At 42.5% G+C, this 26,192-nt stretch overlaps 1 protein-coding gene across 1 annotated transcript in view; it reads left to right on the forward strand.

Moving 5' to 3' along the window:
* Positions 1–476: 476 nt before the first annotated feature.
* Positions 477–26,192, forward strand: part of LOC117267884 (septin-9-like) — a 116,127-nt gene continuing 90,411 nt past the window's right edge. The window contains exons 1-2 of the mRNA XM_033643947.2: positions 477–789; positions 20,696–20,758. Coding sequence (XP_033499838.1) covers positions 768–789; positions 20,696–20,758 — 85 coding nt within the window. The 5' untranslated portion in view covers positions 477–767. The remainder of the gene's footprint in view (positions 790–20,695; positions 20,759–26,192) is intronic.

Consider the following 26,192-nt stretch of genomic DNA (forward strand, 5'->3'; position numbering starts at 1 on the left):
ACAGCTGAATATCTAAACACAATGTGGGCTTACTCCACAGGTGGCTGCACACAGCCACAAAGTTTATACTACAAACACATTGCCCCACACCAACCACGCACACATACACACAAGTGGCCTACATGGTACACATGTGGTGGTGTGTGTGTGAGGCACGAGCTCCTTGAAAAATTACATCATATAAATACACATTAAGAGAGGGAGAGTTATTTTGTATTTGTCTTTTTTTAAAGGATCATTATAATCTGTTGGATGACTGCTTTAAAATGTTGCACCACAGATCAGACTTTAATTTCAGGATGATGTCCAATTTATTAATTTGCTTCAGATAGTTCTCCTGAAACCACAAGCCCATAGCAACTATTATTTTAACGCCTTTATTCCACCTCTGAGCTTTGATACGTGAAAGCCCCCACAGTTACAGTAAACCACTCCCGCTCCTGGACTGGGCGTGCGTCAGGAACGCAGGTGTGATCGTATCCGTTCCCAACAGACTGTCTCCCCAAGTGGTTCGCGGTGGAAATTAAGACGGGATTAAGTCCAGGAAGTTCAATAAGCAGTGACTTTACCTGCGCACAGGTGCGTTTGGAGAGCTTACCGTCCAGGAGTGGCAGTGGGAAGAGTGGAAAGAGAGGAGCGCGCGAAAAGAAACAACCTGGAGAAGTTACGGATGCAAACGTGCCATTGACACTGAGGAACCGGAGCGACTCATCAGCTGTTGAGATCTTCATATTCAAACACCACTGAGACAGGACACATCTACAGCCATGAAGAAATATTCATATCCAGGTAAGCCTGTTCTAACGTGACGTATGTTTTCTGTTTAGATATGATCAGTCTGAATTTAGGAATACGCTCCAACGGTGTGGTGTGTGCGTTCATGAGTGTGCCCATGTGACAGAAGGCTAGACATAGAGACAGGGAAATGTCAGGTAAATGTTTAACAGCAGTACTGCTCCTCCACAGATGTGAACATTTCAATCTGCTCTTATTTTTAGTTCCCCCTTTGCAAAAAAGAAAAGGGCCCACTCATGGGTCTGTGGGTGTGGTTGTAAATCTTCTTATTGTAGCCTCACACATATGACATCATGACAGAAAGGCAGCACAGAGAGCTGAGCTCATTGTTCTAAAAGTCTTAAGGGAAAATGTTTCTTTTATGCCTTCAAGAATAAAAAATGTAAATGTACCACTGCACTGGTGTCCTGCATGCTGCTGGTGTCTTTATCTAGATTGGCACCGGAACAGAGGAAACATTGAGTTCACACAGGTTGTGCAGGATTCATTTGTAGTTGGTAGCAGAACAAGACTAAGATATCACAAAGCCATAGTGTTTGCTCAAACCATGGGGCGACTAGGTTGTTAATCTGTTTTGACTGGCAGTTTTATGGTGCAGTTCATTCACTCCTCCCCACTAATACCCTGAAGAGTGAGTTGATTTATGCATCAGATCTACGCAAGCTTTATTCTGGGACTGACTGGCTGGATCTGATTGTGGTTATTATGAAATTCTGTCTTATAGTAGGCAGAGATTATCCTAACCTGGTGTTAGACAGCTAACAGTTTATCAAAGATTTCTGAAAGACCATATTGAAAATAGACTCAGTGGTGTAGTGGAGGGTAAACACAGGTGTATGAGGTATCAACATACCTGTTTTTCTTACAGTGTACCCACGTATCAGCCAAAAAGTCAGTGGAATATATAGGAGAATATACCCACTTAATCCTCAGTAACGTACCCATCTACCTAGTAGTACACCTACTTTATCAACTACCACTTCACCACTAGTTATACTGATAGTGCTGGTAAAGTCGAATGTGCACCCCGGTCACCAGAAAAATTGCTTGTTTTGTATGTTTTGCACGATACATTATGCTTGTACGTTATTTTGTAGTAGATACACTAAAACTTTATGTTTCTCAACAATGCTGTAGTGAAGGTATGGTTAGTTTTAGGCACAAAAATCCCTTGGTTGTGGTCAGGAAAATAGGATATTTTGGCCTAAAACAACCAGATTTGGTGGCACAAAGATTGCAGGAAAATCAGGGATAGGTTGCTAAAAAACACCCAGGTTCGGTAGCTCATAGCAGCTGGGAAACCCCTCAGTGTGCTGCTAAAAACACTTTGGTTCAGTGCCACAAACATCAGTGGAAATACCATCGGTATTGTTGGTTTTAAACAGTAGTCTGCAGTGGTTTGCACATGAATGTATAAAGAGAACTGGATACAGAGTGTCCAATGCGGGGCCCATTCCTTTAAAAGTTGCCCAAAAGCACATGAAGACAAAAAAGTCTGCAGTGTGAAATTGCTGTCTCTTGCATCGTTGGGCCCATAGAGCAAGCTCACTGTAGACTTTTGTGAGCTAAGCAGCTAATTTCCGATCAAGCCCTATGCTAACTTGAAATGGGATATTTGATCGTGTGGCTCTTTTAGACTTTAGAAATGTTATCGAACAGAATGGCTCAAATTCTAATAGTGAAAGGAAGCATTTCGCTGAGGTTGTAGTGCACATAAAAATGTATCCACTGATTCACAGATGCCTTTTTCTCAATGTAAGTCTATGAGTAAAAGTCTTTTTGGGTGACATAGCATCACATGACGGACCTGGAAGTTGTAAAATTGGCTTCAAAGCCTGGTGCACTTCCTTAGGACCTGGGTCTGCAGCTTGGCAGGCACCTTGCTGATGTGACACGCCATCCACCATCCCCTCCACCTCCTGATAACAAATGTCAGCTTATATATTGTGTCAGTTTAGAGACATTTTTAGGATCCGTGTGAAACATGCAAATGTAATGTATATATGGTTTGCAGAAACGTATAGGTCGAACATTTTCCTCTGGGGATTAGGTTGGAGTGTTTGCTCAAAAACCCTTCAGCAGAGAAATGTTTGATGCCTTGAGACTGTCTGATTGAACGAAGACTCACTAACCACTAGGGCTGCCACAAACAGTCCATCACTGCTACATATGTCCTGACTGACCCCTGTGACATCCCTCCATCTCCTTCTTCCTTCCTTCCTTTGTCCCTCTTCTCCTCCACCTTCTCCTTTTTCTCCAGCACTCCTTACAACCACTTCCATCATCCTCTGAGCCTCCTTGCCCTCCTCCCCCTCTCTCCCTCTAAGCTCCAGCTCAGTCCAGTGTACACAACCCTATCCCGCGGAATGCCGGCTTTCCCGGCTCTTCTTCCCTGAGTCTTTGTGCGATGGAGCGTCGGACGGTTTTCCATCGGAGCCAAGTGCATGTTGGGTCATGCCGCCTCTCCTCCCCCTGTGTGTGTGTATGTGTGTGTGTGTGTGTGTGTGTGTGTGTGTTCTCCCTCTGTCGTGCGACATGTGTGGAGCTGTCACATTCTTTGTTGGAGCTCCACACGGGGAATTGTCTAATAACAAAGTGTGTGTGTAGTCTGATGTGTTGTGAAAGGCCCTCCTCTCTAACGTGTAGGGGTGTTTAGACAAGCATCGAAGATGAGGAGATGTGACTTTGAGAGAGGAGGGTCGACCTGCATGTCAGCATGTGTATGTTTTGTACGCAAATACCCTGACACACACAAGCAGAAGGATTGCTGGCACATCTTAAATTTTAGTTTTAAACCGTACGTATGGAAATGTGTGTACATGTCGTTTCGGGGGAGGTTGTATATACGTGTGTGTGTCTGCATTCACTCATGCAACCCCTCACAGCTGCTCGTGGAGCCGATCCCTGCCTTGTACACCACTCCCTCAAGTCGTCTGGATCAATGAGTAACCTGTATGAATAACAGCCCACTCCAACACACACACAGAGTCATTATTTTCCAAGTACACTCCTCCTGGTATGTGCTTTTATGTGCAACTCAAAACACACACACACACACACACCTAATTCCACTTCTTGTACCTGTGTGACAAATGCCTCACTCCGCGTTGCATTATGGCTTTTAGCCTGTTTATACTGGAGAGTCAGCAAAGCTTTGATTCAGAGCCTAAAGCTATTGTTGGATGGTAACATGAAAGTCAAGCTATAAACTGTGTTGAGACATATTTGCCCTGTCATCTAGCAGAGCATGCCGAGGATGGTCTAACCCTTAATTTGGCTTCCTAGAGGCCTGTGAATAATGGACTAATAAGGTATTTGAACACGTGGACATGCACGTACAGTAATCTAGTGTGATCTGTAATGGTGGTGTCATGGAGCTACAGGTCTGACTTTGGGATTTGAAAAACAGTATCAGAAGCCAGATAGGAAAGCATGAGGACACAAAACACATCAGCACTGGGTTGCATCAGCTCAAAGTAGTCTAATAGTTTGGAGTTGTCAAACTTAAATCTTACACTTTGCTCTTGTTAAGTGTAAAGTCCTCTGCACCGGACCGTTGTGGTGAAGAGGGAGCGGCGCCAGAGGGCAAGGCTTTCGATTTACTGGTCCATCTACGTCCCAACCCTCACCTATGGTCATGAGCTCTGGGTGGTGACCGAAAGTATGAGATTGCGGATACAAGCGGCCGAAATAAGTTTCCTCAGAAAGGTGGCTGGGCTCAGCCTTAGAGATGGGGTGAAGAGCTCAGACATCCGAGGGAGCTCGGAGTAGAGCTGCTGTTCCTTCGTGTTTAAAGGGGTCAGTTGAGGTGGTTCGGGCATCTGATCAGGATGCCTACTGGGCGCCTCCCATTGGAGGAGTCCTGGGCACATCCCACTGGTAGGAGGCCCCAGACCCAGAACACACTGGAGGGATTACATATCTCATCTGGCCTAGGAACACCTTAGGGTCCCCCAGGAGGAGCTGGAAAGTGTTACTCAGGAGAGGGACATATGGGGTGTCTTTCTTGACCTGCTGCCACCGCAACCCAGCCCCGAATAAGCGGATGAAAATGGATGGATGGAGGGATGGATGGATGGGGAGGAGCAAAGTATACTGGCTGTTTTGCATCAATAGCGTGTTCTCCGTGATAGATTATACCCACCGGAGATCTTGTGCCTTTTATACTGAAAATTAGGGCCAGGCAATATATCAGTATTATCTCGAAATCGTGATGTAGACCAGGAATCGTCTTAGATTTTGTGTTGTCTTTTCCTGGATTTGAAGGCTGAATGACAGAGAAGTGATATAATTTTCTGAACTTACCAGACTGTTCTATTTTGTAAAAGCACCAACAATCAACCCTACAAAATTGATACTGAGATATTTGGTCAGAAATATTGTGACATTTGATTTTCTCCATATTGCCCAGCCGTATTGAAAATTGCTTGAAATTGATTGGGGGTGTCTGTAAACCAAGCGGCAACCTCCGGATCCGAAAAATTAAGCCAACACTGAAAAACTGCAGTTCTTTGAATGGCCACTGGAGGCTCCAGAAGCCAGTGGATTCCCATAGACCCCCATCTACAACAGACGTCACCAGTCACCTGTTTACATTTTATGCAGGCTTGAAGTTAATTAAGGACAGGCTGTCTGCCGATAGTGTCCTCAGCTTCTCAGGTAAATCCACCCCACACTCCTCCACAGTGCCAACCTCTTGTCGATGACAACGGCTGTAGTGCCGAACCCAATTCGTCCACTTTGTCCTGTATTTCTGTGGAAACCCTACTCTATTTCATACTCAGTGAAGTTTGGCCATTTGTCCAACTGATATTTATCTGGTTGTGCAAAAGGCCTGAATGCATATATCCATCACTTCTACTTTGTACTACACTACACTCCATAGTGTTTGTACCACAGTGTCACTGATATACTGTGGAATGTGGACTTCCCCTGATTGCAGGAGACCTACAGTCTATGTCTTGTCTTTGCTGTGTATGGTCCTCCCCTCTCAGCCATGTGGAGCCTGCTCTGAAGTGTCCACTCCGCTCTGTGTTTATTATCTGCAGCCAAGAATGCGGCTCTGTGATGCTGGCTGCTGCTGCTGCTGCTGCTGGGGGTGTCAACTGATACAACAGACTGTCTGTACTGTAGGCCTGAGGCCAGGAGAGAGCCTGTAAAAAGATAATGGCAGGCTCAGAGAGGTTCTGATGTGTGGTGGAACATGTGCACTGACAGCTAGACATGGGTATTAGAATGATAAAGTGCATAGACAAGCACACGTACATGTATTTAGCCATTTCAAATAGATGTATTAAATAAGCAGTGTGTAAGATTTAGGGAGATTCAGTGGTGTCTGGCAGCAAGGATCGCAGATTTCAACCATGTTCATCAATTAGGAGGTTTTTATTGGTAGCTGAATTATCTGCAAAAATCTCCTCCTCTCCAGAACATATGGACCAGGTGATTAAAACTGGTAAAAACACTGAATAAAGCAGTGTAATGTAACAAATCAGTGTTACTTCTATGCTTTTTGGCATGTCGCAGATGGGCTGCTCATCCAGCGCCAGCTGTATGTGCTCACGTTTCTATAATGTGTGTGCTCACCTTATTTCAGATCCAGATGTTCAGGAGGTTCTCACCATGAGCCGAATTATCCGCAGAGGTCTCCTCCTCTCCAAAACAAACGGACCCAGTGATTTACACCAGTAAAAACACCAAATAAAGCAGTTTGATGTTACAAATCAGTTGTTCTCTGATGCTGTTTGGCATGTTGGAGCCAGGCCATTAGCCTAGCATTTGTTAATGTTAGCTAATCGTTTTTCTCGGATAACTTAAGATCCGGATATTCAGAAGGTTTTCACCGGCAGCCGAATTATCTGGAGAGGTCTCCTCCTCTCTAAAACAAACAGAACAGGAAATAAAAACTGGTAAAAGAAAATAAAAATCATGTTTTTCCGACACTGCTTGTTGCAGAGGGGCTGCTAACTATGGTGGCCGGTGCAAAAACACCAAAACCCTTTCTAGTGTCAGTGTTTGGTTTGTCTGTTCTGGGCTAATAAATTACTAAATAAATTACTTTTCAAAGGTAACAAAATCACAGTGATTCCTAATTTCGGGTGATTATACACTAAAGAAAACACACTCCTACACACTTGACCTTTAATTGAGACGCCTTAAACTTTTAAATGACCTTAAATTCAGGTTTATTGCACAGGCATCTCTTTAACCTGAAGGCAAAAAAGAAGAGATGTAGAAATCGCTTCACCTCAGTAGGCCAAAGAGCCCATGCAGGAGATAGTAACTGTGCTGTTTGGCAGGAGTAACCTTGTCCTGTCATGACATGAATGAATGTTTTGTCGCGAACAATTGAAGTGTTAGTGAGTCATATCTGTTCAGAGAGCTTACTGGAGCGCAGAATTAGCAGGATACTCTGTGTGTTGGTGCATGTGAGAGTTGTTTCTGGCAGCATACAAACTCTTTCTATCACTTATAGCAAAGTAGTGTTCAAGATAGTCACTATTCATAAATAAGATTTCAGTTTGATCAGCTTTTTTAAACATGAACTGTATTGCAAAAGTGATGAGATAGAGGCGGTAAGAGACATAACTTTTAAGCTCAATGCTTTCATGCATACAGTCAGATGCACGTTAAAGCATAACCGCCGTCCTATGCTTATTGCTTCAGTCTCGAGTGACGTTTGTTTACTCTTTCTCACATTTCTCAACATGCTCATACACACAGCCGCTCACTCGCTCAGTTGTTCACCTCTGACATACAGTAACTACATGTTTCCCGGGGGAGTTTCAACCCATAAAGCTCCATGGACTATTTAACTGACTCCGTGGGTTTTAACAGCCTCTCAATAAGGAAGGCCGATCCTTATCTGCCACACCAGTGTTGTTTTATAGACTGCTGTGGTATCCTGTCTAAGCCGGAGTTTGAAAACACTTTTATGTGATGTGATTCGGGCTTGTGTTTGCATTTTGAAGAGTACAGAGACGTGACTGCGTGTTTGTCAAAGTGGTGTTGGTTTTCAATGAGCGTGGTGAGTGAGGAATAGGTTTGTGTTGAAAGTGCAGAGGTAGGAAAAGGTGTTGCCAGTTTATACCTTTGGCGCCAGAGCAACGGCTATTCATTTGGGAGGAGTGCAGTTCGGGGTCATGACCAATGTCTTTCCTCCACTATATGTGTGACCACATGTGCGTATGTATGTGTGTGTTTGTTGCAGTCCTTACTCATTAAGAATACATCCAGGTAAAGGGCTTATCTGGGCTGTAAAAACAATCTTGAAAAATGTCTTTCTAGCCATTCAGTCTTTCTTGCTTTCTTCCTTTTTTTCACCCACTCTCTTTCTCTCTGCCCGTCCATCCGCTCCCGGCTCTTTCATAGGCGGAGTTGTGAAATGGTGTGTTTGCAGCGTACCCTTAACATGTGTAATGAGGGCCATAAAAACACAATGGAACAGATGGGTGAGCAGAGATACAGAGAAGGGAAGGAATTAGGGATGAATGATGTTAACCCCTTTCACATTGTGATTCTGACTAAACAAAAACTATGATATATGATATATAATTTCCATACTTAGAGTGCCTTTAGGTACTCTAATATCAGTTATTTACACATGAAACTACATGGAAGTGTGGGTGATGTATATTTACGAGAGAGATTTACATCACATCCTCGGCTTTGCAAATACCACGCACTGTGGAGTTGTAGAGAGATAACGACCTGAAGACTGAACGACCTCATTAAATATACAATATGTCAACATTTTATGGGGAGAAGAAAGAAAAGGAGATACAAGAGATAAGTTAACAATACACAAAGAGACACGGGATCAGAATTTATGAATTGTGTCACTGTCTTTAAATGTGCTATACAACATTGAGAACATTAATTTAGCATTTGGCATTTCTTATGTAAAGATATAGTGGAGTGGTAAAGTAATGGTGTCCTAAGCAGAGAATGAAGTCACACTGCCTGTGTGTGTTTTGTAATCGAACTTCTGTGTTCTTTGTTTTCGTAGCCGGGCCGGCCCCGTGCATGAGAGTCCCTCAATTTATGTCCCACTGTCTAGCTAATCGCTGCCTTCCACCTCCAGATACGGCATGAAAGGTACCCTGGGTGTGTTGGTTGTTGACGTTCTGGGACGCCTTGTCAAGTTCTGCCTGTTTCCTGCATTGTCTTCTTTCGAAATACACTTCCGATGTCACAGGAAATTTACCGTTTACATACAGTCTCTTTCAAAATAAAAGCACTATGTCAGTACAACAACGCAAATAGACATTTTTTTTTTCCTTCAACACACGTGGTTAGGTTTTGGAAAAAAGAACAAGGTTTGGCTTTAGAATCTTACGGGACACAAACACCTCTCTCTCGTGTGAAAGTCTGTGTTTGTTGGACCCGTCCACCACACCTCCCGCCTGCCCCAGTTGGACTTCACCAGCTCAACTTTCCCCCTGACGCCGCCGGGCACCATTAAACTGTAATGGCAACCGGCAGCATATCATGCCAATGTTAAAGGACGCCTTTTTTTGGTTGGTTTCTAACACCGCATATCACTGCCCTAGCGCTGGATTTTGTCGACTTAAGAGTGAGACTGGGCTCTCTTTTTCGTTGGTTGGCATTATAATGGAAGCATAACACCTACCCTCTGATTCCCCACCAGTTAAACAATGTTAGCGATGTCACCACTGTTGCAGTTGTTAGCAGTGTTAAGCGCTCAACACTTCTGATGAGTGATGCTCAACTCAAATGGTGTATCTTCGAAAGAAAAAACTATCGCTCAAACTTTTTTTCTTATATTGCGCATCTGGAGTCTTTACTATGTCATGAACAACTTCATATTTTCTTGAGCAGTGTAAGTTGTATTGTTACTATCGTTGCCATGGAGATACTAGTTTTCAATCCACACCGACTCTGACCCGCATTCAGTGTCTCTGATCACAGAAGCAGCTGCGTGTCAGTAGCCAGTCAAACTAGCTTCACCAGCCTGACTTACAGCAGACATTTACTGAACCAAAATATTTTTCATGTCAGCTCCACAGAAAGTAATCCACAGTATCTGTATTTAATGATTCACTGATTTTATCTCACAGTCACCTGCAGCGAGTTAGGGGAATTGGCTGCTGATTAATCGCTGAATACATAGCTGATAAGTTAAAAAACATGTATACAGCGTGATATCTGTGTGATTTAAACAGCTGTCCGTGCAGATTACACTTCACTAGGCTAGACTCAGACATACTCCGATGCGCTCGGACTATAAAAAAACACAGGTGATCTTTGGTTACTATGGAGACAGTTGAAAACAACATGTGATTGTTAAATTTCTGTCGAGCCACACTTATCAGAAGTGTCGACCAAAAAACAGGCTTTAGCACTGTTAGCACCATTAGCATGGTTAGCACTGTTAGTTGCCGTCATTTCGGCTCGGCCACCTCGCGTTTGTCTGTAACGTCAGAGGTGAGAGCCGTACGCAGGCAATCCTGGCCTAGACTCTGAGCATTATCTTGTACTTTAAATTATAATTGTAATTATTAAAATCCCTTATGTTTATTATCAGATTTGAGTTTTAAATTTGGATCTTAAGCATGCAGTTGATGATTTTTGTGTGACTTTTCCTGGATATTCATGGTCATGGTTGCAATCTGCTTGCACACACAACTTGTCAGTTGGGTGATGTATGTATATATGATTTTTTTATTGAGATATTGAGGTTTATATCGTGATAATAGTGATTTTTTTTTAATCAAAATCAATTGAGAATTTTTTAATTTATCAATTTATGAAATAACCGAACTGGAATGTCTGTTTTTGGCTAACACAGTGAATCAAATATGTAAAAAAAAAGCAACAAAAAAGTATGTTTTTTCAAAATATATCAGTGTATTGGCCGCTTTTCATTAAAAACAAAAAAACTTTAACCCTACCAAAAAAGCAAGTTAAAGTAATAGCTGCCTTACAAGTGTGTAAAGCAGTAGACGTAGCAGTGTTTAGTGACTCTAGCTTTATAACCGTGGGCTGAAAGCAATGACAGCAGTTATTATTTATGAAGTTTAAAAGAAAACACCGCTTTCATCACAAAGTTGTGGCTTCACTTCAACAAATGTCTGCCACAAAGTTGATTAATGTTTTAATCAAAACACCACCCACCCCCAAAGGGAAAGGTGGAAGTAAAAAAGGATGGAGACAGAAAGAAGGCGGGTAGAGATCCTTCACCTCCTGCTCAAATAAGACACGACGTGCTCACCTTTTGCAAACACAAAAATCTCAGGTAGTTGCAAATCACTCCACCCTTGTATGTGTATCTGTTCGCAGGCCTCCATTCACGTGTGTGTGTGATAGCTCTTGTGTTTCAAGTGCGTTAAAGTGCTGCACCCTCTGCCCTCTGTTTATCTTCTCTAGTCATCTGAGACCAATAACTAATCAGTTGACGTGTTTGTCCAGGCATAGCCATGCACTTGACCGGTCATATTTCCCACACAGACACACAAGCGGTGCAGTTAACATCAATCATTCGAGGCCTATAGTACATAACACAGGCAGCAATGCATCTACTCTGGTGCACAATATGACCTGCAGCGCTGCTCCAAGTAGGTTTTTTTCCATTAGCATGAACACTGGTCTCATTCTTTTCATGTATCATGTGCGAGCAATGACCTCTCTTGTACAGAGCGGTGTCATAAGGCAAATATGACCTCAGAAGATTACAAACCCCTCGAGGGGGAGAAAGACATGGATCATAGTGTCGGGTTATTTTTATGAAACCTGTTCAAGCAGTGATCTGTGCTGTGTGTGTGTGTATGTGTGTGTGTTTGTGGCCCCAGACAAGACTGAGCAGGTGAGTTCAGCCACACACACACACTTCTGTGCCAACACACAGTTTAACTTTTCAGGTGTCACTCCTTCAGTTTGCGTTTAACCTGGCTGCGATTGGCTAATGCATATTTGCTTGTTGTATGTCAGTCAGTACTTTGCCCTCACTTTAAACCGCACAGCGACCGGCAGTGCTGGATTATCACTTCACTGCCAAATACCATCTTATCAACTCAGCTTTGTGGTGTTGTTTCGGTTTCTGTGGCACAGTATTGCTGCAGTCATAAACTCTGCGTGGTCTGTCTGAAGCACTTTGTGTTTTTAAGGGTGTGTGTGTGTGTTCACCTCGCCTCTCTCAAGCTGTATTCCCAGCGAAAAGAGTAAATAGGTATGGGCATGCTTTTTGGCTGCAAGGCTTGAAAGACTTGGCTGACTCTTATTTGTTTCCATGCACTTAAAGCTCTTAAACACACATAGATGTGTACACACTCGCGTTACAGACTGATGGTGTTATCACACGGCTCATGGCAGATTAATGATTTGCATTTAAAGCAGAAAAAGGGTCGACTCTTTGACTGTTGCGCCTCTGACAGTCTGAACGCCCAGTTAGTGATTAAAAAAGTCCAAAAGTAATGAGTCAGTGCTTCCTTTCTGAAAAAACAATGAAGCCAGATGCAGCTCCGTTACTGACATTTATGCCAATTTTAGATTAATACTTTCTGTAAAACAGTTTATATTGATACTAAAATTTGGAGTCAGAGCCACCTAAACACATTTTATGATACTCCACACACTACTTTGGATGAAAACGCAGCATTAATCTCTTCTCAGAGGTTGTCAGATGTCGTCTGACACAAGTCCCTTTAGTTAGATCTGAGTTATTTGCTGCACATTTGGAAAACTGATCTTAACCTGTTTCACAGGAGCTCAGACATTCTCACCATTTTCCATAGTGGGATGTGGACTTCTGCCATTAGTTTAACACAAACAAGTTTTCTGTTTCAGTGCTTCGATAAGGTGCTTTGTGGAGTTTGCTACTGTAGATGGGTCATTCTGACCTGGATCTTTTCACTTTACTGCAATATTCTTATCTTTGCATGATATAAATTCAAAATAATGAGACATCTACACTTATCAAAGCATCCAGCCTCCTCTGCCAACTTTATTCACAATCTTCCTGCCTGGAAATTGTGCAGAGGCTTCTGCATAGCACGGAAGAAATGAGCTAATGCAAAATAATGACATTATTTTACGATCATCTCCGTCAGGCGTAAGCATTTGTGTGTGTGAGTGTGTGTTTCAGGCTGCTAATCCCACAAACTACTTGACCAATCAGCCTATTTTTTTCAAGGAACTCTCATTTGCGGTGATTCACAATTGTTGAAAACCTATGTATTGACTCTTTTATACATTCATCAACTTCAGACTCCTCACTCCTCCTCACTGGCCAGTGGGTGATGCAAGTTTTTCAGAAATCAGCTAAAAACAAAAACCTTTACCGTCTGTTGCAGGACACATTTTGGTCTTTGTTGTGGCTCAAAAACTGACATCCATAGAAAGGTTTGGTCTCATTTTGAACTGGAGCATCTACAGATTATTATTATTTTTTTGTTAACATGCTTACATATTCACATTAAAAAAAAGGTAGAAATCTCATACAGTTCAATTGAGAATACTAACAAAAACCAGCAACACTAAACTAGAATTTCAACCAACATATCATCCTGACCGTTACCAGGTCATCAGATACCACTGCTGTGTCAAGCTTCTCAACGTAGTGCATAGTATTAGCATACATAGTATACAGAGCAAGAAAGTCCACATAAGGACAATTCTACTGGGACTAGCTGTGCTGCGTACCGACTGCCATCGCTTGCACCGCATTTTGCTCTGTCCGCCACACGGCTTCATAAATATTTTACAAGCGAAGCGTTTTGCCTGCCTGATTTTGTAGACTTGCAGATTTTAATGATTTGGTCAATCTTCCCTGATATATGTGCTTCTACCTCAAATACAGAAGAAATGACTGGGATCAGACTGGGCAGCCGTCTGGTCGCCTGGCAGAGATCTGCACTCTACTGAGTGTGCTTTTTCTTGTTTATTTTATGAAATATGTAACAGCAATTCATGTAATGTATTTCGTGGAAAGTTATGCTAAGTGTGTGACTTATTGAGAGAATAACATAATTGTAACACATCACCATGACTCAGTTGTCTCATTAATCTGTCATTTTCATCATTTATGTACATTTAGGGCAGCATTTTGCTTTTTGGGAACATTTGGATTTTTGTGTGTGTGGTTGGAGGGGGTTTCTGATGCTGTTCGACCATCAGTATAACATGTTTTCTGTTTCAGCGCTTCAACAAGGCGCTTTGTTGAGTTTGCTGCTGTAGATGGGTCATTCTGACCTGGACATACACACACTGGCCAGTTCATATTACTGCAATATTCTTATCTTTATATGACATAAATTTAAAATAATGAGAGTATCTCCTCTCATCAAAGCATCCAGCCTCCTCTGCCAACTTTATTCACAATCTTTCCTCTGTGCTGTTACATGTCAGGGGAGTAGACATGAGCTCATACAAAAAAAAGACTTTGTTTGAGTAAACACAATTGTGTATTTTAATTCAGTGTTCGGTTCTGCTGATAATTCTGTCAATTTTAATGTGTAGCATCAAAATCAATGATATGATTTCAGTCAGGAACACACTCATTATAGATTTAATCATTTATTGCAACAAATGGAAAGTTATGCTTGGCACCGAAGACTCCACTCTAAAGATGCTCCCTGGATTAGACAAGCAGCATGCGTGTTGTAATTGGGCTCAAACCACACCTGTTACAGGCAAAGCTTTGCCAGCAGCAGCAGCAGCAGCAGCAGTGTGTGGAATCATTGGTGTAGCAGGGATCAGTAAGTAGGAGGCCATATTTAAATGGATGGCCGATGATCCAATCAGCTGGCTGTCAGCTGATTACAGCCGGGCCATATGACCTCTGTGTCCTGCATGAACTAATGTGAAGCGTCATTATTGAAAAGTAAACGGTTATGCTTTGCATAACTGTGTTACCTAGGAGAATAATGACACATTGTTGTAACACATTGCCACATCTAAACTACCATAAAACAGAAGGGGAGATGATAATGTTGATTGATCAAAGGGGAACCTATTATGCTCATTTTCAGGTTCATACTTATATTCTGAGTTACTGCTAGAGTATGTTTACTTGCTTTAACAACCAAAAAACTCTTTATTTTTGTCTGTGCTGGAACACCTGTATTCACACTCTCTCTGAGACACTCCATTTCAGTGCCTGTCTCTTCAAGGCCCTCTCCTGAAAAATCAGCGTTTTTGGGTCTTAAATATCTCAGTTTCTTCATCATCATTGCAGGCGGATGAAGACTGTAATTGAGAGTAGCGGGACTTTCTACTGTGAAAAATCACCAGTAAAGGCTTCTAAACCAAAATCTTCAAAGCTGGATGTGTTCCAGCAGGAATATGTTGTGAAATCAGGGAGCAATCAACAACATCAGCAACCAAGGCCCCGTTTATACGACAACGATTTCAACTGAAAACGGTAAACTTTAGTTGCGTTTTGGCCGATCGTTTACACGACAGCGGCGTTTTGGGTGCCTGAAAGCGCAACGATTTGAAAACGGGTTCCAGAGTGCAACGTTTTGGAAACGGCAGCGTCTCCGTTGTCATGTAAACGTACAATATGCAGTTCCTCTGAAAACGGAGACTTTTTGCACATGCGCATTACGGTTCCAGTCACTAGGCAAGCCGACCGTCACAACAACAATGCTGAGCTCTGTTTGTGCTGCTCACCCTGTTGATTTGAAGTGAAGTGTAGATCTGTTACTGTAGCAACTCCACCTCGTCGTCCATCCAGACAAAGTTATCTGTGCATGCTTTTGCCATTGTGACTTCTTTGTTTTGGTTTGTAATCACAGCGTTGTAGAGGAAGGCGCTTCAGCGCAGGCGCATGGCATCATGCCGTGGTGTTGCTTTGCAAATTTACACTGCCACCCATTGGCCTGGTGTGCATACTACAGCGTTTCCAGTAGATTTTGCAGCTCTGTGTGAACGGGGATCATTTCAATAATGTTGTCATATAAATGCAGAAGTGTTTTTAAAACGCAAAGGACAGACTTTTCCATTTTTACTGAAATCGTTGTCGTATAAACGGCCCCCAAGATTACATGTTTCCCCATCGTTAGCATGTAGCTGTCACTGGTTTCATTGTTAGCATTGTCACCACACAGCAAGAGGGTTCCTGGTTTAAACCCAGGCGGGATTCCTTCTGTGCGGAGTTTGCATGTTCTCCCTGTGTCAGTGTGGGTTTTCTCTGGGTACTCCGGCTTCTTCCCACAGTCCAAAGACATGCAGGTTAATTGGTGACTCTAAATTGTCCGTAGGTGTGAATGTGAGTGTGAATGGTTGTCTGTCTCTATGTGTCCTGGAGTGACCTGTCCAATGTACCATGCCTCTTGCCCCGTGTCAGCTGGGATAGGCTCCAGCCCCCCCACGACCCCCAACAGGGTAAGCAGTTAATGAAATTAATGAATGTGCCTTTGGAGGCGTGAGGTATTAGTGTAAGTTTGTGCCTCTTCAGATTCAGGTTATGCTTGAAAAGACCTTGTTTGTATGACATGTTGTCAAACTTCCTTGGTGGGCAAAAGTGTAGTTTTTCCCGAATGGCTATGCTTGACGGCGTAGTGATGTCGGTTAAATATAGGGATAATGGCTCACATTTTCAGAGGGGTTCTCCTGGAAGACATGATCATGTTGTTCACATAAAAAGTGACATATGTAAAGAATGTAAAAAAGCAAGCTTGGAGGAGAAGTTCAAACCCTGGTTCCTTTCTCACCTCCGCACAGCTGACCAATCATCAAGTGGGTGTGAATGTTGGATTGTTGGTTTTGCCAAGTTACACAAATGATCAGACACAGAAACTGAAATACTGCCGGAGTTTCTACAGGAGAGGGAAGCAGACGCTGCACACTTCATTTTATACAGTAGTTTCTTTATTTACTTTTCTCCTTAAAAAGCGAGCAACCTCAAGCTCTCTCTGTCTCACACTCACACACTCACACACACACATTACAGAAGCTTTACTCATGTCTTCCAGTCATACAGCGGCATATTCACTGCCTCTCCCTCGAACCAGCTGCCTTTGTGTTGAAACCAGTGACAACACAGGCGGAAAACCACCATGTTTGCTGGCGTTATTGGCAGAAAATGAATGTCATGTCGAACGCTGATTTGCGGTAGGAAGTATTTCTAAGACCTTAAAAACAGGACGGTACATCTGAGTCACCAGCCACCGGATGAACTTACCTCATTTGAACAGAACTGACTGGGTTGATGCAGAGACGATGGGGGAGGTGGAGAGAAGAAAAGAAAGTGTGTGGTTGACGTCGGAGAGATGCAGCGTCTTTTTATCAGGCCATCACAGGAAACTATAAATGAGAACCTCATGGTGGCGCTAGAGGAGTTAGGGAGGTCATTGTGTGTGAGCCATGAATATCTGGACATAATTGCAGAAATTATTTCAGTCTTGAACAAAGAAATGGAAACACCCGAATCAGCCGAATCATCTAAACATAAAACAACAGTCGTGTCCCTGTTTGGCTCATCCTGTCCCCACACAGCAGCTGGTGATTCAGCAGAACTGAACACACACATTCACACGAACACACACACCAGAGTCGATCAATGAGAGATTACCCGCAGCATTCCACCAGTGTCAGAGAGCAGACCGTCAGCCAAGAGGAAGAGGCATTCCTCTGAACCCTAAACCAGCCAGCGTCATGTAGAACCTGGCTGTTGGTGCTGGGAGCTGTTACATGAGCTTGAATCAGGATGTAGACCATCTGGCTTTCCAAAAACAAAATACTGGACCCGGACCAGACTCATGTAACTGACACAGTATCAGGTACCCTGCACTGCATGGTAAGGGATGGGGTGACTCAACTGGACCAGCTTGTTTTTGGTTTTCTATCAGTGAGAGTTGTGGATAGGGCCTGGTACTTTTTTGGTACCAACTCAGTCGAGGTTTGAAGTGAGCTGAGCTGATATTAGAGAGTGGAGTTAAACAGGCTGGTCTCATACACTGTTTGGACGCATACCTACAAAAACAATGCACCGTAATTCGTATATAACCCATGTAATCAGGAAGGCTGCGATCATGTGGGAGTAAAGAAGGAAGTAGTGACGAGGCAGGTTGGGGTAGTGGATGAGTCATAAATACGGGACATACCTTAGGAGACTGTTGTTTCAGACCAAGTGAACTTTGAGTTATTTTAAGGTATGTCGTCACCATGGGGAAAAAATCAGTACAGCATAGTATCGCGATATTTTTTGTGGCAGGATCGTATCATCACACGGGGGGGACATAGTTTGCAGTTAAAAAAAGTTGGAAATCGCAATGTATTTTATCGCAATACTCGGCATATGGCAACATATTTAAAATCGCAATGATATTGTATCATGACTTAAATATCATGATAATAGCGTATTATGGATCCCCTGGTGATTCCCTAACCCAAATAACTGAACTAGCCTAAACCTAACTTTACGTTAATGTCATTCGTTAGATATCTTTCAAAGTATTATATGAGGATTTGTTAAGTTAAAACACTGCAGACCCCTGATAGGTCAGAGAAAATCAAATCACCTGTACAGCCTGCACAAACCCACAATTTTTAAATGGCAAAGTTACTGTCACTGGTGACAGCCTTTTTTTTTTTTTTTTTAAATCACTAAAATGGCAGACCGCAAGCTACGCTGTACACTACTTACACTACGCTGCACAACTGTCAAAGAGCAGACAATCCTCTATTTGTTTGCTGATTAAAGGATTAAATGAGTGTCACGTTAAAGATGATGTCACTATGTTTAGGGGGTGCTAACTATGAACAGTGGAAAATGAAATAAAGAACATGACCTGGTACCAAAAGTGAGTTGAGTCGAGCTGTACTGTGCAGAGGAGATTACCGCAGTTGTGACCCATGTGTCTGCTTCTTATCCTCAGTTGTTTCCTGCAATTTTAACTCTGTTTGAAAAGACAAAATCAATCAAAATCAGTACTAGAAGATAACGTAAGTTTATTTACAACATTTTCCCTGATTGTTTTACACTTGTATTGGCCCTTACTGTGCCCTTATTATATTAACTTACCTGCAGGTGTTTATCAATACTTTGTCTTATCTTTTGACAAATTTGTGATCACCTGACATCCATTTTAAAATAGTGTATTGGGCCATTGTTGTGGCAGAACTGTTTGCAAATGTGTGTGGAGAGTTGTGTTACTGTATCTCAATCCATGTGTGTGTGATCAGATTTGGAAGTGTGCCAAAAAAATCTCCAAATCTGTAAAGTGTACTGAGATTTGTAAATGTGTTTACAAATCTGTGAATATGTAGACATTTACAAATCTCAATACACTTCATTTTTTACACATTTAAAAAGTATTAATATTTCAGGTTTCTCCTTCAGCACAGCTTTATTGATGTGCAAACTGTGGTCCAGTGTTCACTGTGCAGTTTTGCTACTGTGCTCCTTCATGAGTTTTGTTCCACATGCACGTTTGGTCCGAGTTGTTTCCACACCACACTGTTATAAAAATACAAACAAACCACAAATGAAATTTAGAAAAATGTCTGGCTTTTCTTCAGTAACCAAACGCCAGTTTCTCAGTGGTCAAGCAACAACAGCCATCTCTCAAATATTGCTTGACTTTGTTTTTCCACATGACAACTGTAGATTATTTGGCCTGGAGGAGAATGTGAAGTAACTGTTTTCCACATGTTTTGCTGTATTGTTTGGTCCAGAGCATCAGCTAAAAAAAGGTTTTATGGGACAGTCAAAAACCAAAAATGCCACTCAGGCTGGTTCTCTGGAAGACTTAGTATTTCTAAAAGTATTTACCAGAAATGATGTATCAGAGCATGGGCAGTGGTTCCTTCTGAACACTGAGCCTCTTGTTGATGGATGTGTAACGACACATCTGTTGACTATATTAGTATAGTCATATAGAGTATAGTTTCTCCATATTGTTCCCATTTCAGGTCGTCACATACTGACAAAACGCCTTGACACCAACTTTAACGTCTTTATGAGACGCATCAGGCTTTCATCTAACTCCAGTGTAAACCCACCCACAGCAACACTCAACACTGAGAGCAACTGATGTAGTATGAAGAGCTTGAAAGTTCGCAGAGGATGGGAGGGAGAGGAGGTGGTTGGGTCAAACCAAACCGGACTTTCACTCAGGAGACTGCAGTTTGTGTCCCATGTGAAATCAAACATCAGTGTTGTTTTAATGTAATGTTACGCAATTTACGCACCTTAGTCCTTTTTGAAAACCACAAGTCACCATTGTTATAATCAGTGTTGGGAAGGTTAATTTTGAAATATAATTGGCCACAAATTACTATTTACGTGGTTAAAAGTGTAAGGTAACTATTTTAATTACTTCATCAAAGTAATGTAATTTTTTACACTTGATTACTTTTTGATTACTTATCTAACAAAAGTTTTAAACTGGGCAATAAAGCTGAAAAATGTCTGTAAATAGGCTATGACAAAAGGAGGAGTTCCTGCACATCGAAAAGATTCAAAGCAACAGAATGAATATTGTATTCTACTTCTAAACTTTTTTTTTTTTAACCAAAAAGAATATATTTAATGTAACCCATTGTAATCACCAACATTTTGAGAAGTTAATCTTGTTTTTTAAAAATTCTAGGAAACCAATTGTCTAGAAAAAGGCTTGTAAACATAACATTTAGTCTTAAGTTATCTTTATTTATAAAGTAAAGTAAACATAACACTCTTACTTTATTTACGTACCTTTTTCAAGGCATTGGTGACCTAGATTTTTTTTAGTTTTGTTGCCTGAATCTAACCACAATCGTTTCAAAACGTTTCAAAATGTGTTTGAGCAGTATGTCACATAGATGCACCAAAGGGTGCTCCATACGTTGCTATCAGAGCATTAGTCTTTAAGCATAGGAGTAAGAAGGGGCTGGTTTCTCCTGACTTTCCAGGACATTCTATTAATTGTCCTTCTGTCCTTGTCCCCACTCACAGTGAGATCAGCCAGCGCCCGGACAAGGAGAACAGAAAGAGAGGGATCTGGCATCACCAGTCCCAGTAAGTATCCTGCACCCCTGACTCTTCCATCTACACATGCATCTGTCTATTCATCCTTCCATTCATCCTTCCAGCACGGGTGTACCAGCAGTATAAACATACATCCATGTCCATGTGTCTGTCATCCATCCAGATTTGGTCATTGCCAAACTCATACTCTGCTTCACCAGCTTCCATTTAACCACTCTCTGTTCCTGTAAAGTATTGCATAAGTCACTGTCACTGATCCTCAGCAGAAACGTGTGGTAACACAGGGCAGAGCATGTACTGTTTCCTGTTCAGATAACAGCTCATAGCAGGTAAACAGCAGATCACAGATGCAGAGATAAAGAGGGTTTAAGAGACAGAGGAATGGCAGAGTGCCCTGCAAAGGACAGAGGACATTTGTGTCTTGGTGCACACACACGTCGATATCAGAGTGACGGTGTCCATTTGTCGGCTTTTTTCTTAACTACTGAGGAAATTGTAAGTCATTTCCCCGAAAGAAAATTGGATAATCAGAAAATTGGAAAATTAGTTTGTGTTTTTGTCGAACAGAACAGGAGACCTACTGAGAACATGACATAGTTAAGGGACCTTTCTTTGCTACTTCTTTTTGTTGCATGTAGTTCATACACAGTTTTGGCATGCAAGCTGAATCTGTGGCTGTGGCTCACCACTGAGGCATCCTTTACCAGTGGGAAGAGCAACGCCTTCTGCAGCATCAGCACATAGAGAGGAGGGAGAGAGCAGGAAGCAGGGCGACTGAAACACACTGTAGACTGTACGTGAAGGCGTACACTCACCGTGTGTCGTTCAGCGGCCTGATTTTTGCAGCACGCAAGCTGTGACCAGCAACATGAGATCATTTCCTCTCATGTTCATTTTGACAGACTTAACCAAAATGCATGAGCATGCAGGATCACCTCTGTGTGTGCTTGCAAAGTTCCTCTGTGAAACAGGCCCGGGGATGTGTATTCATTCCACTGACAGCTGACGGGTGATGAGACAGCAGACACATTCTGACAGTGCATGGTGGTTGTGTGTGTTTCTGCATATGTGTGTCCAGACAGATGAGTGTCTGGAGGTCATTACATACAAAAAAATGAGCAAGCAAAAGCTAAGCAGAGGTTTTTAGAGCAAACAAGGACAGCAACATGAGGGTCATAAATGTTGTTAAATTTGGGTGAGCCAGGGCACTTCCTGCTGCCCGGTCTAGACTATAGGAACAGCTGTGAAATAAATTTTAAATTTACGTTCTCAAGTGCTCAGGATCTGCCTAAATATCTGGAGAAAAGTTTACATGATTATACTGAGTGTACACATAATTCAAATACGCTCTGCGTAGGTTATGTTAATTTTTTCCAAAGTGACAGACAGGCAAGAAATGAGCAGTTCCACACTGGTATACACACAGACATCCACAAACACACACAGACGCAGATATGCATAAGCGGATACACTCACATACAGGTTGTAGGGAAGTGCTTAAGGGTGAGGATAAGGCCCTGCTTGTCAGCAGACCTCCCTGGCGTTGATACAGTTGCCACAGGGCGTGTGTGTTTGTGTGTGTTTGTGTGTGTGCATTAGCATTTGGAGGGAGATGGCCTCGTACAAAACATCTGCCAATGAGGCAGATTTACGAGCCAGCGGGCGGGCGTTTGAGAGGATGCTTTACTGTAACCTCGACTAATGACACACACAAACACACTCAGGTCTATCCAACACTGTCCCTATTGTTGCTCTGTGCGTAGTTAATTCCCATCTGGCAGTCAGCAGATCCTGCTGCACTGGACACACAATTAGTGGTGATCACCGTCAGAGGCTTGTGTGTCTACAAGATGAAATAACATCCTCTAGTTTGAAGTTTGTTTTTTTATTCCCTCCAACAATGATGACATATTATCAAGATTATTAGTATTGTGACATTTAATAAATACCCAGCAGGCTGAACATACATTTACCCCCACCTCATCTAATTTTTCTGATTTTATTTTTGCTGCTGCAAATAAGCAAATAGCAAGATTTTATGTCGAAATGTGTTCTCCATTCTCATGACAACTTGCAAGCGTTCAGAGTTCCATGTTTTGGCCATTTGGGGCCGCCAAAGTGCACATTTTCCGTATTTCATCACCAAGTGCAGCAAAATCAGGCAGCTGGCTTTTGAGGTGGAATTTGTCATGCTTGGCCACATGTTCCATATTAATGGGGGGCAGCATTTCACCTCTCTTACTATAAGCTCTACTAAGCTTTTTGTCTGAGAAACAAAATAAACTCACAAAATGTCAAGGAAGGAGATATTCTTACACCTGTTTTCTTATTAAAGAGAGAGATAAAACTGTACACCCTCTGAATTAAAGTTTCTTTGTTTCACCGAACTAAGACTAGCTTGATTGTCATGATAACGTAAAACACCCTTAATTAAACTCGACATACAAATGACATACAAACGCGACCAAAACTGTCTTGGTTACGCCAGAATTCCACTGGATGCATGTCCGTTGCGGAATGGCTGTGCTGGTTATCCGCTGTGTGCTCCACCGTCTATCAACACCCACCGGGTGTGTTTGTGGTGCGGAGCGGTGCAGCGGGAGTCACAAGGACCCACGAGAATTCACATATAATCGCGCGATATAACAAGATGTATGTATATATTATACGGGTCATATATGATTTTATGATTTTGCACCTCCATGATTAACATTTATTTATTTATCAGGGACAATGCATATTAATGAACAGTGAACTGTAAATATACCGGAATTAGCCAAAAGGCTAGTTTTCATCCGCAGTCCCTGGCCAGATCTAAGTTGGCAGCCTAAGTAATAAAAAAGTTAGAACAAGTTTAAAACAATATCATTGCATGCAGATTAAGATATAAAATAAAAAATATAGTAACAGGTAAACATAGCAACAAAAACATAAAAGCAGAGCAAGCCAAGACTCTACAAATAACAATTACAAAGCAGCCTAATTCACAAGAAACAAACATAGACTGCGACAAACATCAGCAAGACAGACATAAGCAAAAGAATATGGCAGGCAGGCAGTTGTTAAAGAGCAGACAGAGGCAGCAGTTGAGTATTAATGTGTTCAGGTTTGATTATTGATGAGCCATGATTTCAACTGTTTTGTGAACAAATGGTATGAACTGTGTTCTCTGATGTGTACTGGTACTGTATTCTCTCCACATCTCCTCGTCCATGGTGTTAACGGGGTGAAATGACGTCTGAAAACCTCTGACCTGATGACTTCAGGCCTGCCTCCACCCATTATAACGTCTTCAAGGTGTAGTGCAGGGAAATATGATCTGGCGTGAACACATCCGGTTAATTTTGAAAATTAACCGGATGTTTTATTTTGTTTCTGTGCACGACTTCCTGCCCCGCACGTTGTGCAACGGCGTCCGACAAAAATAGTCCTGCGTATCTGTTGCGGAGGGCTCTGGAGCGCCGCAGCTGTGACGGAGCCAGAATGCAGCACAGCCGCAGCCGGTGGAAGCACACACATTGACTAGAATTGAAACGTATCGGCTCCGCTGCCGTTCCGGAGCGCAGATGCAACCAACACGCATCAGGTGGAATTTGGGGGTTAGTCTTTCCATTGTTCCAACAATCACCAAATCAAAGAAAATAAAACCTAAATTCACTGAATTAAACCTCTTCATAAATGGACGTGATCAAGTGAGCAAGTGAACGTCGAATGTTTCAGTGTTTCCCAATACAGATGCTCTAACCTGCTCCAAGCATCAGTGAACAGACTATGCGATATGTCACTTGTTTGAATAACCGCTCACCCTGGCTCTATTTTGGTGAAGCTTCACACTCCTCCAACCTATTTTCAGACCAACAGCAAACTCGCTCAGGGCATGATAGGCTTCCTGAATGTTGTTATCGCTTCATCATGCTTGATCTGCCATAGTTCACTCGCTAGCTGTATGTTATGAAGACATGATAGTTGTGAAAATATGCCAGCTCTAACACGCTGTGTTTCCTCACTGTCTGCCTCTGCCTCTTAGCTGTCCATTGAGGTGGCAGCGTGCACTCATTCTTTGGAGGTGGACCATTAAAAAACAAAATAAAATGACAAAAATCCCCCAAATAATCACCCACAGTGTACTCTATAGTCGATATATTCGTCCAATCGCCTAACCCCATTGACAAGCCTTCAGGGAAGCTCTACTTCTTCATTCAATCATGTTGGACTGAGGACAGACTGATATGATAGCGACCTACTGTCGCCTCTCAAGGTACAAATGGTATTACATGACAGGATGGGCCCAGGCTAGCTGGTTGGCATGCTCATTTCAGTTAATGCAAATTCAGTCAGTCATTGTGAATTCTGCGTGACCTTGCAGTTCTGTCCAGTGACGGCAACTTCACCGCTAATTTGACTATTTAAAATGGATAAAATCTTACTCAACTGTAGCGATGTGTGCACTGTATTGCTTCACTCATTCCCTGTCTCTTACTCTCTCTCTGCTTATCATGAGACAATACTGCTGTGGGAGCTTGAGCTTGGCGTCTGGGACAGAGTCACACAGACACAGTGACAGGGCTAACTGTTAGCATCACATGGCTAAAGTTACCCAATGGTCATTTAAGAGATTTAACAACAGAGTCAAGGAGGTTTTGGTATTGGTTTGAGATTGTTGGGACTGTTAAACAGCTGGGTGTCAAAGGTTAGCCGCTGCTGATGTGTTAGCTTGTGCTAATTGTTTAGAGAGAGCAGGGGGAAAGCGGGTTATGAGGACGGTCCTTTAGTACTGCGTTGAACGACAGTAACAGCCCCCCATCACATATAGATTCTAAATTTGTGGGAAACACTGAATATTCTTAATAATAGACGCCAAAACCAATTCAGCATTGCAGCTATTTTCCTGCACTTCTATCGCAAAATAACACCTATAAACATCTCCACTATCCTACAAACAACTTGTGAAACCCTGGAGACTGAGTATCTCTGCAACACAATTGAAGATTGCAAAGACAACATGACAAACACATGATACACACAGGTCAACATGCAATACACAAGGGCACTGGAGCGATGTGTGTTGCACAAGATGTCAGACGTCAGACTGACATGTCCGAGTGTGTTTGATCTCTCTATCAGAGCTCAGACGCTTGCCATGTGACCTCTGCACAGTGTGAGGGACGTGCCAAAGGTCAGAGGTCATCTGAGTTTCCTGAACGCAGAGACAGGTCTACACACCAAGCAGTATTTCAGAGCGAGCGGCTGGGGTTTCACTAATCTTCTCAACACACACACACACACACAAACACACACACACACTCTGTCTGTCTCGGTCTCAAGTATTCACTCTTGCTGTCATTTTTCCTCACGCTGCCTCTCCTGTATTAACCCCTCTTAACACTTTGGGAAGTGTGTTTTAATGGAGCCTCCCCCCCCGCCCCTCGCTTCCCTCCTGTATTGTTTTTGCATGTCAGTATTA

Source organism: Epinephelus lanceolatus, chromosome 18, assembly GCF_041903045.1.
Source record: "Epinephelus lanceolatus isolate andai-2023 chromosome 18, ASM4190304v1, whole genome shotgun sequence".
In the NCBI taxonomy this organism is placed as follows: domain Eukaryota; kingdom Metazoa; phylum Chordata; class Actinopteri; order Perciformes; family Serranidae; genus Epinephelus; species Epinephelus lanceolatus.